Source organism: Pholis gunnellus (genome assembly GCF_910591455.1).
Source record: "Pholis gunnellus genome assembly, chromosome: 4".
Classification (NCBI taxonomy): domain Eukaryota; kingdom Metazoa; phylum Chordata; class Actinopteri; order Perciformes; family Pholidae; genus Pholis; species Pholis gunnellus.
In genome coordinates, this window is record NC_136530.1 from 16,595,962 (window position 1) to 16,611,104 (window position 15,143).

Sequence of the window (15,143 nt, forward strand, 5' to 3'; positions counted from 1 at the left end):
CATACTATAGTCCGGGTAGAGATATTTTGCACTTCACTACACGCTGCAAATTCACTAGAAAAACAAAGATGTAACAGCAGAGATATCTTATTACTTGACTTGCTCACTATGACATTATGCAGTATTTTCTTCAGTGCAATCTGCTAACGTATCTTAATGAAACAAAGCAAAGTCCTCAGGGATTCAATCTGATGCCTGCTGATGCAGTGAGCAGCTGAGCTGATTACTTTGTACATGACTTATCTCTCAACAATGTTCACCTAAAGTAAAAAACTGCTGAGAGGAAAGAAAGAAAGAAAGGAAATGCAGAGGTAAATATATCTGCAGCCATGAAGGGCGAGCTATAATCTGATTTTGGATTTGCAATAAACTGAAGCTTCAATCATATATGTGGGTGTATAGTCGCATATAGCTGACTATAGCCGTCTCCAGTAATCTACAAAGTTGTTGTTGATATCGGTGCTGAGCTTCCTGAATTTATGGTGTTGGCCATTGTTGAAATGGCTTTTTTAAAATAAATAATCAAAGATGACACCGTATAAATAAAACAACGTTTGGATGCTGGCGACACAAAACTTGTTTAGAGACAGAATCCATCTGAAACCTCCAGTGGTTCATTTTCTGGTTTGAGGGTCTCCCAGCAAACTGCAGTCTAGCTTTGGACATGATATTTTACAAATTATAATAAACAAATTAACCTTTTGATAAAAAAAAATGCCTTTATTAGTACAGTTTTTCAAACCCTTGACCAAATCAGGCTCAAAGTCTAGATTTACTCCACACTTTGCACTTGCGTGCATTCGGACTCCGGCATGCAAGAGCATCACTATGAATCATAAACAGAACAAAATAAATCACAAAAAATACACGCACAGCAGTTTAACTCCATCTTCTTAATACAGACTTTCTATTCAGCTATGCTAGTTAGATTGCCTTTGCTCAGAGTACAAACATGTCAAGCTGGGTGGAAAAAGACACTGAAAATAAGAGGACCTCACTGTAGTGTGACAGAGGAACCTGGGGAATCCAAGTGAAATAGCAACAGAGAGAAATGGCACAAAATTGACTGAGACTGAAACTCTCTGTGTAACCTGATTGGTATACACCAGGGAGAGACTTTGTCTTAACCACCTTTATGATGAGTGTGGACTATGGGGAGTGCACACACACACACACACACACACGCACGCACGCACGCACACACACACCCAGTATACTGAATAGAACAGGATATTTCAATAGCTCAATCACTATGACATCTGACAGCAGCGTAGACTTGAATATTAACTGCCTCACCAGCAATCACAGATTGAATGTGTATGTATGAGTGTGTGCAGGTGGTGTGTGACGAATGTCCTTGCGTGTCTCTATATACACGTGTGTACTGCCATAACATCCATGCCATTGGTCAAAACACATTTCATATTTCAAATAATTGAAGCCATTAAAGGGAGATTGTGACATGCCATCACTCTATCCGTGTGGCTCCCACAGTCTTAAATCTTACCAGTACACCCAGCATGCACAGTACAAATACACATACACACACACACACACACACACACACACACACACACACACACACACACACACACTGCATGCCAGACTAATTGCATTCCCTGCGATAATTGTGAGGTAATAAATCTATGAATACATTAAAAATAGGTCATTGTGATTTAGTGAGATGATTACATCGCCACTATAAACATGTAATCCTCCGTTTCACCATGATGATAATGACATAATTACCATTTGAGATGGCCTCATCATGATAGCATATTTGTTTCTCATGTTGATCACCCTCCACAGCTAAACCCAGGTTTCTGTAACTTGTACCGTTGTCTATAAGTTTACTAGAGACATATTTTCAGTCTGTTCCTCATTTTAAATGATGTCTGTCATTGACTTCTAAAATATCCCACAGAGGTTTCTAAGCTCATAAGGTGCGTACCATTTTTGAAACTAAGATTTGACAAACTGATCATTGCAGATATGCTGTATTATAATGTACAGTTGTTTTTTTATTGCTTAAAAAAGACACACGTAGACCAGGTAAAAGGTGAGAGTCTGGATGAAAATATAAGTACCTCGCTATCTTTAGTAGGTGACGTTTGCAGCTAGCAGCCATTTAAGCCACAAAGTGGACAGAAAAGGCAGTAAGTATTACTCATCTCTTCAGACTGGCTCTTGAAAGAAATCTGGTGCGGAAACATTTCGTAACGAATGCTTCTAGAGGCAAAACTGCTAAATGACTTCCACTCTTACTTAAAACACTGGGAGCTGTTGTTGACAAAAAATAATTATGTTAAATTGACAAATTGACTCGTACATTAAGCTTACCTTTACTAGATAGTAGCTGGCTGTCACTAGCTACTTACCAGCTACTAGCTTTGGCACAGCAACCAGCAGCTGAAAGCCATTTAGTATGGTCAAAGTGACCATACTAAATGGAGTATGTGTTTCCCATCTTTTCAAACAGACGAATAAAATAAATCTGGCTTTGAGAACACTCGCTTGCCTGAGGTGGGGTGGTGGTCTGTGACCTGCTACGAAAGCAGCAAAGCTAAAAGACCCTTCCTATCTGACTTTTTTTCCATGTTCTGTTGCATCCCCTCTTAGGTTGGAGTTGCGGTTTCACGTTGGTCAATTTTCAGACAAGCAGGCTTCCCGGTCATCTCCATGTGATTCTGAGAGAGTGTGCATGTGTGCGCATGCGCAGGGTAAAGGACGGGTTTTGGGGGTGAAAGAGGAGTGAGTAATGTTCTTAAAGCTATCTGAGTCTGAAGCAAGTAACAAACGCCTCTGGCTGAGCAGCGAGCCTGTTTGTGAGCCGGCGCTCCATTACATTACACCTACGCACACATTGAGAGAAGTCAGAGGATTATAAATGACGGAGAACGTAATGGGAAGAAACTCTGAGACAAGAGGATACCACTCGATGTCTATGTATGCAGGCACCTCTTCTAGTGGAAATATGAGTAAAGCAAGATAAAAACACAAATGTTCACACACACGCACTCGCATATTACAAACTGTAGTTTCTTTATGTGGGTGGACTCTGCTTCGTCCTTTTTGATCTGTTATCAAATAATGGAATAGAGGTTACATTTACTGTAGCCTACAGCTGGACTAAAGAAGTGATATATTGCATGTGTGTAGATGCCTGGAGGAGGGTTTGTGCATGTTTGTTCATGAGTGTACAGGTTGTATCTTACTGTATTCACTTATGATGTTTCCTCCGTGTAGAAGAGAAACTTGTATCTTCACGTATGAACACTTAAGACGTGCCACTTTATTTACTCCCCTCCTTCTACTTCCTACCAGACTCTCTCTCATTCACACACAAACACACACACAAAGTCTCCCTCTCCTCTGCCCCTCTATAAAACACCAACTAACATATCCCTGGTGGGCATCGATCCAGCGGCCGCTTGCTGTAATGTAACACAGCAGCTCAGGCTGATGTGAAAAGAGCAACAGGTCCCCAGGGCGTGCAGGAGACTACTACCCGTCTCTCTCCCTCCGTCTATCTCTCCGTTTGTTTTTTCTCCTTCTCTTCTTTCTTCTTCTGTCCTCGCTGAAAGTGCATGTGGAGCGAGTACTGACTGATTGGATCCAAGTGAAGTAAAGCAAAGACTCGCACCAAAACAAGATGGCATGTAAAGAGGCCAAAACAACTCTTTACCAATGCCTTGGACATAAAGAAGGAAACATTGTTGACAGTTGACCAGTCCTTTAAACGGCTATGACAGACAGAGGACCATCGCATTCACACCTACAGCGAATTCACAGAATCACTGTGCATCTTTGAATGGCAGAGCTAAAAAAAAAATCCAAGTTAAGGTTCACTTTCAAGTTACAAGAGTCTGCTGTAAATGTAAAGTGTTAAAATATGTTGAATGTAAAGATCAGAAACATGGAAATGCACAGATTTGTTAAGAAGTGTGAGTGACAACAAAATCTTTCAAACACGAGGGCGGCCGGTTCCACCACTGGATGCTTAAATCCAGCTTTAATTAGATTTGTGTTTATGAGGTACTACTGAAGCATTATTGATCAGCACTCCTCTGTCAGAGGAACATAAAACAACTGCATGGTTTGCCGAAGATTTTAAATGGCAGCAACAGCTTATAACTATACACAGCAAGAGTGTCCTTCGTCTTTAATCTGTCTGTCCAGAGACCCAAATTGGGCTTATTCATCATGCATCGCCTAAGACAAAATGTTTAAATTGGAAATCCTTTTTCCCCAGGTTGTAATGACACAAACAAGACATATTTAATTAATGTATAATGGAGAATTCATTGCTCACTTGTAGACAATTTAATTAACTCAGCCTCCTACACTCACACGCATATTTGTGTTTCTATTAACGGGCATTTGTGATGCATTGAGAGGAAAGGGGAAAATCAATTAATCCTAGTGTCTGTTCTCATTTAGGTGTGCGTGATCTTATTCGGTTTTTGGAAATGTAAACTTCTGTGGGGATCAACCTTAAGCAAGCTGGATCATTCCTGCGCTCGCTGAATCAGCACCTCAACAGGCCACACACACACACACACACACACACTTACAGCAGGCACACATGCTGTATTAACTTAAATAGTCCAATTTGCTGAAATTAAAAGTTGATTGGTGAGCAGGTAAAGAGCTAAAGAACCCTTTTCAATTATGTTTTGATTTAAAATGTTCATTTAAAATCAAACGGGATAGTCATGAAAAAATGAAGTTTTACCTACACACACGGACACACACACACACACACACAGACACAACACACACACTGAAGCATGCAAACACACAGCTAGCAGCGGCTGTGTGCCTAAACAAACACGATTTCACATTAACATGAATTAAAGGCTCATAAACTTTCTTCAGAGGCCTCCTCTAAATGTAATAATGAACCATGTTTTATTCAACATTTGGATATGCTCAATTAGCAGCCCTAATTAACGCTTGTTGTACTCCAGTTGCAGCTGCCACGGGGGCGAGCGATGGAGAGAGAGCAGAGGAGATCAAAGGTGGAGGAAGAGGGTGATGGGGAGGATGGAGAGATGGATTTGAAGGGGGCAGGAGGCAACGCAGCAGACTTCAAAAAGGAAGGTGGGAAAGGGTCAGACGAGAGAATAAAAGTGTGTTTGTGGATGGAAGTACTGTTCTTACACACTATCTACACTGCAGGGTGAACACTAAAGATGTACAATTGTCTATGAAAACATTAATCAGCATCCGACTAATCATTTTTTTTTTTTATTTGTATTTCCAAAGACCTTTTAGAGATGAATGTTGACATTACCAGAAAGCCCGTCTGGCTGAGCTATTCAAACAGTGTTCTACTCCCAACTGCCATCAGACTCCTTTGTCACGCAGCTTTGTTATCTGTAGATACAATACCCTTTTTTTAATTCCTTTGTTATGTCTGTAAAATCAAGAAATACATTGATTTCCCCAAATATAATAAGCATAAAAAAACAGAAGCAGCATGATTATGATTTATGCTACCGAAAACTCTCTCATGTTTTAATACATACACAGAGTGACGGGAGCGGGAGAAGGTAGATTGATACGGCTGATATATCATCTATTTTAATGTGCTGTTTGTTTCTTATTTGCAAACATTGGTATTGTTATTCTCCTTTGTCTGAGCTTAACCATTGTGCTTCATCAGTGTAAAACTAAATACGATGATTTTTTTTTAATTACTCTTGTCATAGCATAACATTAAGATAAATCAAATTGACTTTGGTGGATCATTTTTGTTCATTCAAAGCAGCATTAAAAACAACCCTGTGGGAAAACTGAGCTTAGGGATAATACAATTTATATCTATATGTGGATGTTTTAATGCCGTTACTTCTCTGTCTCTCTCTAATATCATGAAAACTAGAGGGGATCAGTCCTTCAGATAGTCAGTCTTATTATTCTTCCACACTTAATTCAGTTTATTCGGGACATATCTACAGCTTGCTGAAAATTCCCTTGAACTTTGATACAAAGAACAAAAACGGAGTTAATGGATCCATTGTGAGGCCTTTGAAGTGGACTTTTATGCGTAAACTCAGAAAACACAGGTCTCTTCCATGGATCAGATAAACTTAATATTCACCCCGACCTCCTTCATCAGTAAATGAGAGATGAAAAGCTGATCTCCACAGGTTATTATAACAGCATCGCCCCAGTAACACACACACACACACACACACACATATACACTGAAGGCATCAGACAGGAAATCAATTATTATCAAGACCTCTATGAAATATTTCACAGCCGTATTAACCACTTTATTTCTCACTGCAACGAGGGATGGAGCCTTACACAGGTCAGACAGATGAAAGGCAGCGAAAAGAGCACATGATTTCTGATTTCTGAATAAGAAGTGTAGGTGATGGGCGAGGAAGAGAAAAGAGGAAAGCACTCTTGTTTTTAGAGAGTTTATATTGTACATCGGAGAGACAGAGATGGTATGTGAACAATAGAAGCTTAATAGGTTACATGACTAAAACAACAGCGGCTTTTGTTTTCATTAGGTCGTGGCCACCAACTCCCTAATGTGATCACTCTGTGTACTAGTAGCCCACACTCTTAACAACTTACGGGCAGGATGGAGACGGATGAACGACACAGAGAGAAACATTCAGAGAAAGTGAGGACCAACGACAGAGGGAACAGTGAACATGAAGAGAAAAAGGGGACTGGAGACATGTTTCTATCCACCCGTCAAGAAAATGTCAACACAATTTTTGAAATGTAGCATATTTGAGATAAATTCTACACGTTTTAAATCATTTGGGTTGTACCAAATACTGTACATACATTTTCTAAATATTATATTAGCAAAACTGGGCTATTCTGAGAGGTGTTCATTAAGATTTCACAACTTTTGACATGTTAAGGATTATACCAAGCCTGAACTATTTATTCCTATTTCCATTGCTAATGATTCAAAAACAATCAAGTGTTTTGGACACATGTAAGACGTAGTATAATGTGCCCCTATTTCCTTATAAATAACTGCTCATAGACAAAGAAAGAGAGACGACTAGATTGATGAGAAGAAATGATCACAAAGTGGAGATGAACCACGAGGTTTAACACGCCTTTAACAGAGTAGAGTAGGCTTCACATGTGCTTACAATGTACCCCTCCGACTGGTGTAGTTAGCTTCTGATAGTAAACCAATATCCATGGTTTGAAAGCAACACACATTATGGCAAAACTTTTATTTCAGATACATGAGGGGGTTTTTGGAGATAGTTGTTGATAGATTATTACGCTACCCCTAGGGTATTCAAAGTGATGAGATTGCACAGTTCAAAATCCAAATTAATTAAAATGTGGATATCATTTTTTATCTAAATTGCCTCTGCTATCTGTAAAGTTCATTTAAAAATGGTAGTTTCACTATCTCTATTTGATAGTACACAACTTTGGGAGATATTGAGACTTTAATAGTATCTAGGAGCATTCTCACTGTTTGTATGTTTGTTTCCTTAATTATATATTCATTAGCACGTATGTACAGTGTACATACGTGCATTTTGTGCATTACTTACAGCATGAGAATGTCTGAATGTCACAGTGCCCGAGGGTTGAAGGAAACATCATGGGAACTGTGATGAATTAGACACACACACACACACACACACACACACACACACAACCCTGTACTTCTGCGGGAGGACTCTCCCATGCTAGTCTTGCCTTTTACCCTACAAATGACTTCACCTTCACTCCACAATAATATAATCCCCCTGAATGTCTGAAAGTCACACAGACACCCACACACAGATGTATATACAGCCATTCAGAAAGTGTGTGTACATATACATTTAAAGTGGTTTTGTTTTCAATCGAACCGAGCAAAGGTTTAGCGAAAGGGAAAATATTACACACAATCTATATTCTTATAAAGAATGCTGTGTGCACATGTGTCTGTTTGAGTGTGTGTGTGTGTGTGTGTGTTGCAGGTTAGTAATCAATAACGCTGTGGGCCAGATGTTTGCACTGATGAAAATCAATGCCCTTTTTACAGCTTCAATCCCAGCTGTGAGTATGTAGGCTAGATACAGTAATGTGATGCAAGTGTACAGTATGACTTGTGCAGATGAAGCACGTTTGTGTGTGTGTGTGTCTCTTTGTTTTGGTCACAAAGCTGTTCTGTAGGTTTCCTATAACGCATGCTAAGCCTTGTGTATGAGCCTATACAATACTTTTTAAAAGAGTAATTTGGTCTAAATATATCTATATCTATAAAGGTGACATCAATCTGCGTGAACTAGTTTCTCTTTAGTCATGTCTTATGATGTTTATGCCTGCTACTCTATGACTAAAGAATAAGCATGTGTGTGTGTCAAAATGTGTGTTTGAGAGTGAGACTGTGGGCTCTATCTTTGAGTGGTATGTGGTCGAGATAGTACTGGTGTTAAAGAAGATGACAGGAGCAAATATGATTGGCTACAATTCATCAGCCCCTAACACACCCGCACATGTTACATAATATTATACATAATAACCCTATTGTACACTGTGGGTGCACAAAGGGCCTCTAACTATGAAAACACACAAGTGTCCCACCAGCCCTCTGCACACTCTGCACACTGTGCATGATGCACTCGTCTGAGCGTTGCACTCTACACCTTCGTGGACAAAAACAACGCTCTAGTGTATGTGTAACGTTGTGGTTGCCTTGTGCGAGTAGGTTTTAGAATGTCAGTTTACAGAGTACAACCTGAGGACACATCTTGAAAAATACACTTTCAAGATCCATAACTGTTTTTTTTTGTATTTCGTTTAACACCACCAGCCCAGATCTCCCAGTCTGCGGAGTGGGAGTGCTTTTTCCTTTATTTCCAGCTCATCAAGCATCAGCCAAGAACACGGACAAGATTGAGGGGAGTAAAAACAGACACAGAAAATATATATAAATACATGAAGAGATGAAACATTTGACCTTTTTGGCAGCTATTGCATCAAGGTGAAAATACTCCTGGCTGCACTCTGGACCAGATTTGACCAGAATCTTAAATTGTGACGATCAAGGTGACCCAGGTGACAGACTAGAAAGCGTACGGAAAACGTCTGTACGCTTACCTCATATTGAGTACAAAATAGCGTTGACATTTTTTTAAAGGACTTTTTAGATCTGAATTAAGGATTGATCTGTCATAACGCACTGAGCAACACAGTTATTTCTGAAACGTGCCTCAATACTACATTAATAGAAGTATTATCAGATGGGACTTTAAGCTTTTCAAAATATTTTTCTCCTCTCTGGTTTCCACCTTTGACATCACAATTTATGTCCTTTGATTTTTTATTATTTTCTCTGTTCACCTCTGTTGTTGTCGTCTCCTTTAAAATATTTTTACAGCAAAAGAGTTTGCAGGGTCTTCAGTTTATCCAGTGCTCCATATGCACTTCATCATTTAAAAAACTGAAATAGCTACTGAAGGACATGTAGCACTATAAAACAAATCAGTCCATTCATGTTCAGTTGAGCAGATAAAAAGTACGGCAGATAATAGTATTTGTATTTTGTATCAATCAAATAGAGTACACACTAAACAAATAGTAGTAGATGAGGACGCTGTCCTGAGAACACTAGATTAACCGATGACCATCTGTCAAACTTAAGTTTCTAGAAGTAAAGGGAAATTTGCATAAGAGGAGTTTACTCAACAGCTTCACATGTCGACTGTTGACTTTTAGGTTTTCTAGACTTTTTCCCGCAGTGAGGGACACGAAACCACCGCTGAGTTCCAATAAAGCTTAAAGAAAACCCTCTCTTTCCCGTATAACTCCATAGTTCCTCTGCCCACCGCGAGCTTACCTGCAGCGCACTGCTCCTCGTCGGCCCCGTTCTCACAGTCCCTCTCTCCGTCGCATCGCCATGACAACGAAACGCATTTGCTGGCAGCACCTCCGCAATCAAACTTCTCCGGTGGACAGGTCTGTCGGCCTGTTGTGAGGGGACGGAGGTGAAAAACAGCATGGGGGAGAGAGAGAGAGAGAGAGAGAGAGAGAGAGGGAGAGAGAGAGAGAGCATGGCAGGGAAGGGAAAAGGAAAATGGATAGCAGATGAAAAAGTTAGGGGGGAGTGGATGGAAGAGAAGTGAAGCACAGAGGGATAGAGAACGAAGACGGGCAGAGTGAAATGAGAAAAGAAACAGGGAGGAGGCAAGAGATAGAGAGAGAAGGGACAGTCAGTCAATGAAACAGTTTGATAACTTAGTTATCTTGTTGCTCCAATCGATTCTCCCTCAAAGGCCTGCAATTAAACTAGACACACAGTTACAGAGGAACAAAGAAGCAGGAACACTGTCAGGCAGACACAAAGCCAGGAACACGCACACACACACACAAACACACACACACACACACACACACAAACACAAACACAGTACCCAAACCAAAAGGATGCGAAACACACAAGAAAATACACTCAAATCAAGACATGACACACACACACACACACACACACTATTTTGTATGGAATCATAGCACTGTACATGCCTGGGGTACTTTCTTTAGTTCTATTTTTATTTTATTTTGTATTTTAATTAAGCTCAGTCACATCTTCAAATGACTTGATCTGATTAACTATCCACCTGCCTAAAGGCCAAAGGTTTTCAGATTACAATGATATAAAACTAACAAAATCAACAAATGCATTAGAGAGCTGGAAACACTGAGTCATTGGCATTTGTGCTTGATTAACGATATACATTCTGAATTAATTATCAAAATGATTCTAAACACTAATTGCTTCTACGAACACATTGCAAAAATGTAAAACTAAAATACATTACAAAACACACTGCATACATATAGTGCTGAGTTTTCTTTCACACGGCAAACCTTACTGAATCAAACATGTCATTTTTGAGTGTAGAGAGTAAGTGTGTTACAGTTTGTCAAACATACAAACACTGGGTGTGAGTGAGAAAGTGGTCCCTCTTGGTAAAAGCCCATTACAGTAGAAAAGGCCATTGTTCCTACATGTGTAGCCCGTGGGGTTGGTACAGGGAGAAAAAATACAGCCGTCCAATACATCAACTTTACACTGAGTCCCTGCAGCAAATCCCTGTCCCTTCTTTCTCTCATACACACTCACACACTCTAACACCACAGGGACTCTATAGCCCCAGATTACATTACAGCGCTGTGTCAAACTCAAGTCTATCAATTATACATATTTGACCACCAGCATGCTTCTTGGCAACCGGTCTGAGTGTTTGTGTGTGTGTGTGTGTGTGTGTTACAGCCACAGATCAATAGTTCCTCTGGGACTTGCCTATTTCAGTCTCATTCTCTATTCATTCATCTCGTATTTCTTTCTTCTTATTTTGAACAGTACTGAGTAAATTGCTGCCATTCAACTGCTGCCCGTCATGGAGGGACGCTGGGGGGGGTTTCAGCCTTGCCTGTAGCGATTGCCAGGACTTTCTCCAACTGTGCAGTCTACGTTGCCAGGTTCTACACTATCGAAAACGTGGCTGTTGGTGTTTGATTTGTCAGTGGAACTGGACAGGTTTGGATTATTGTGGTTCGGATTCCTCTTCTCTCCTGTCTTTTGCTGGTGTTGATCTTTTTGGATGACCTGGCCGTTATAGAATAAAAGCCTCCTGCCAATCCCCTTAAAGCGAGCGAGCACAGTGCGCGTGCTAAAACAATGCAGCTATTCTACTGCGATGGTGTGAATATAAATATCAATGTGAGGAAGGAGGCTATAGTGAATTGTTTGACATTTGGCTTACTGTTCAATCAATGTGTGTTGTGTTTGCACTGGAGATGCTGGACTATATACTATGGACAACACTGGTCTGATGTCTCACATTACTTACCTACTCTAAGTGTGTGTGTGTTTGTGTCGGACAGCAGAGTCCACGGGCTGCCGTCTTTCTCACTCTAATATGAACCCACGCAGAAATACCAACCCCCAGGGGTGCCGTCCACTAAGTGTGTGATTGACAGCGGGGCTAAAAGGATGTAATTTGTCTGACTGACCATTTCAGGCCCTGGTAGCCGAGAAGGGCGGAGCCATGGATCAGCTGCCAATCAAATGACTGAATACGGACAAGAAAGAACAACAGAGAATTTCATTGACTTTGATTTTGACAAAATCAATTATATGATTTTCATCCCAAGAGTAATAATGGTCACAAAATGAAAAGGACACTTTCAATGTTCTATTATTATATGTTTAAATAATGATTTGCAACCATTATTGTCTACTCAGTTGCTCTCTTGCCTTTGATATTATACAACAGCGGCTCGACCCAAACATTCATAATGTCTATGAAACACTTTTCTATTTGCTGCCTCAGTCAGCCAGAGTATTGCAGACCATTCACAGAGAAGATTGGTAGTTGCTAACAAAGAGATGTGTTTCACTATGCCTGCAGAAACAAGAGGAGGCTGTTTTGAGAAAACGAAAGTGGTGCTACATGAAGGTAATTAGCATTATCAACAGGCAGCGAGTCTGCAGAGACAAAGAAAAACCCCGCCAACTAAAGAACACCTGCATGTCTGGATCACAACGTCGTGAAAAATCACATTAAAATCCCCACTGTAATACAAATGTAACACCAGAATACAATCAAAATCAAAGAAAAGAACGAATCATTTCAGCATTTTTTTTTTTGAATCAAGGTTTTTGCGGTTCGCCTTTGCCATTCCAGATGGTAATGGTGTTGACAATGAAGTTGTAGAAAAGATACCTTTCCCGGACTTTTGAAAGTCCTTGCAGAGCACAGATTGTCCCTCTCTCTTTGTCCCCCTTCCACTAAATGCTGACAGGTGTATCCAGCGGCAGCGCAGGCACTAAAGAGCATTGATGGACTTATCGAGAGTAAGCTGGGGACACATCTGTGCCTGCAGAATATTGCAGACAGTGATCATATTCCAGGTCAAGTGCAATATCGACTGTCACTCTCACCGCAGAAAACTTTGTGAAGGTTGCATCCATACAAAGTGTTTAGAGACACAACTCAAACGACTATGGCGCAACTTTGTACAGACACATGTTCATGGCAGGCACACTTACATGTACACTTAGCCAGAACTACTTATAGATAGAATCCTTTTCTCAGCTGCAAGTCATAGGTTTTAGGTTTAACTGAACTCACTATTCATTTGACTTTGTATTGAATTTATATTTCATGGGCTATAAAACCCATAGGGCAGAGGCGACCACTGGGCTGTTAGCATCCCGCTAACTTGCTCGCTGCCAAGGCCTACAGTGAATAACAGCTGCGCAACTGACGTTGGCCCCGTGCTCCAGTGGAGCTGCTTAGTGGCGAGCAATGAGAGATGGTGTTTGAACACGGTAGCTCCCAGGTGGGTGTAAACCAAGCATGTGCTGTCAGTGAATGCATCCAGGTTATATAGAGGTAAAGCAAAACATTTAACAAAGAGAATTGGTTGCATCAGGTCATACCTTCCCCTTAAATTCAATTTCTGTGACATATACAGGAATATTAGCCAAAAAGATTCAGCCCTGTGCCTTCTTATTGGTAATATACGCATATATAATTAAATAGTCCCATGGGGAATTTGCCTGTCAGCATTTGCTGCTGTTTTTCTCAGTATGACACTGCATTACAAAGTGGCAGGGCATAAGATAGGACACATACATTGTTTTCATTTCATTTTAGTTCTGTTAAATAGAGCAGAATTTAGCGAATTAAAACAGCGAATAAGTAAAGGAATCAGGTGTCTCTAATATACATGTGACGTGGCTACTGTGATGAATCGAGATGGAGAGGACGTTGCCGTGAAAAGAAGATGGGTGATAACGCATGGAAACATCATTATTACACGAAGAAAGGGAATTCTCCAATGTGCTGTTACTCTAGTTACGCTTTGTGTTTGTTTTGAATACATTAAAACACACTAAAGGGATTCTCTTCTGCTTTTGATGCAGCACACGATAGTATGCAGTTAGCTAAAAGTTGCAAACTAGTCACTAAACAACCATAAGATCTCATTCAAACTGCGTGAATAGAAGTGTGCATTCAATTTGCATTGGCTGCAATTTGAGGATTTAGTCAGCTTATTGATATGAAGCAGGCTGTGCATATATAAATTACATCTTAAGTGAGATTATATGGTGTTATCGGATTTCATTTTGAGAAAAACGTTTTCTTAGTAGTTTGGAATTTGTGCAGTGAAATTGAAATAAGCTTTGCTGTTCCTGGGGTCAGAAAACTCATTTGGCACATAGGGGACCATGCGGTCTTTTAATTCAAACAATTCCACAACCAGAAGTGGTACAGACTTGTTATTCCCCTCACATGGCCTGCCTAAATGTCCATTATGAGCAGGGTATAGGGGTGGACTGAGCAAGGTGCTGTATGCTAATGAAGTTTTGATTAACTACCTTCTTAATTTCCCTACACAAGGAGGGTGGGGATCACAACATTGTAGCGCTGCATCGCGTCCACTCTCTAGCTGCCTGCCTAGCATCAAAGCTAGCCTGCCAGGTGATTGATTCAGACGGCTCGTAGCCCCGCAGGCTAAATGCTAAGGTAATTTATTTATCATGAGGTGTGTGAATGAGGCCGGGAGGTAATGAGTCATTCTTAAGTCACAGTCTGCCACAGTGAGACACCACGTCAAAACAAAAGGAGGCATGGGAGGAGCGTATGTGATAATATGGCACATGCTGAATGGAAGCTTTCGGATGATTTACCCTGTACTGGCATTAAGCATTAGAGTTGCATGAATTTCAAATGCTTAAAGCCACACTGAATTCCCCTGCACCCCAGGCAGCACAGAGCTGATTGATGAGGTACTATGCGTTAACGTCTTTTTATGCAAACACCTGAGAACCATGTCTCATCACGTCGGTGGAGTATTATGAATGCTGGAATACTCTGCACTGCTGTGAATACCAATTGGATCCACATGTATTACAAAGCGAAATGCATACCATATTGAAGGCCGTTATAGTTTCATAAAGAAATTTAATAGCACACACTTATTTCCTTTTTACTTTATTTACTATCAACTTGTGAGAATCTCTACAAACTCAACATGTTAACCAGAATTCACCACAAATAATGATTGTAATAACTACTAATGTGTACATAAAAAAAGAGACCGTGATCATGGAACTTGTTTCTTGCATGTGTCTGACA

The 15,143-nt window shown here is 40.4% G+C and overlaps 1 protein-coding gene across 1 annotated transcript in view; it reads right to left on the minus strand.

Moving 5' to 3' along the window:
• Window positions 1-15,143, minus strand: part of lrp8 (low density lipoprotein receptor-related protein 8, apolipoprotein e receptor) — a gene marked incomplete at both ends in the record, with an annotated part of 146,469 nt that overhangs the window by 42,672 nt on the left and 88,654 nt on the right. Inside the window, one exon of the mRNA XM_079157710.1 lies at window positions 9,833-9,961. Coding sequence (XP_079013836.1) covers window positions 9,833-9,961 — 129 coding nt within the window. The remainder of the gene's footprint in view (window positions 1-9,832; window positions 9,962-15,143) is intronic.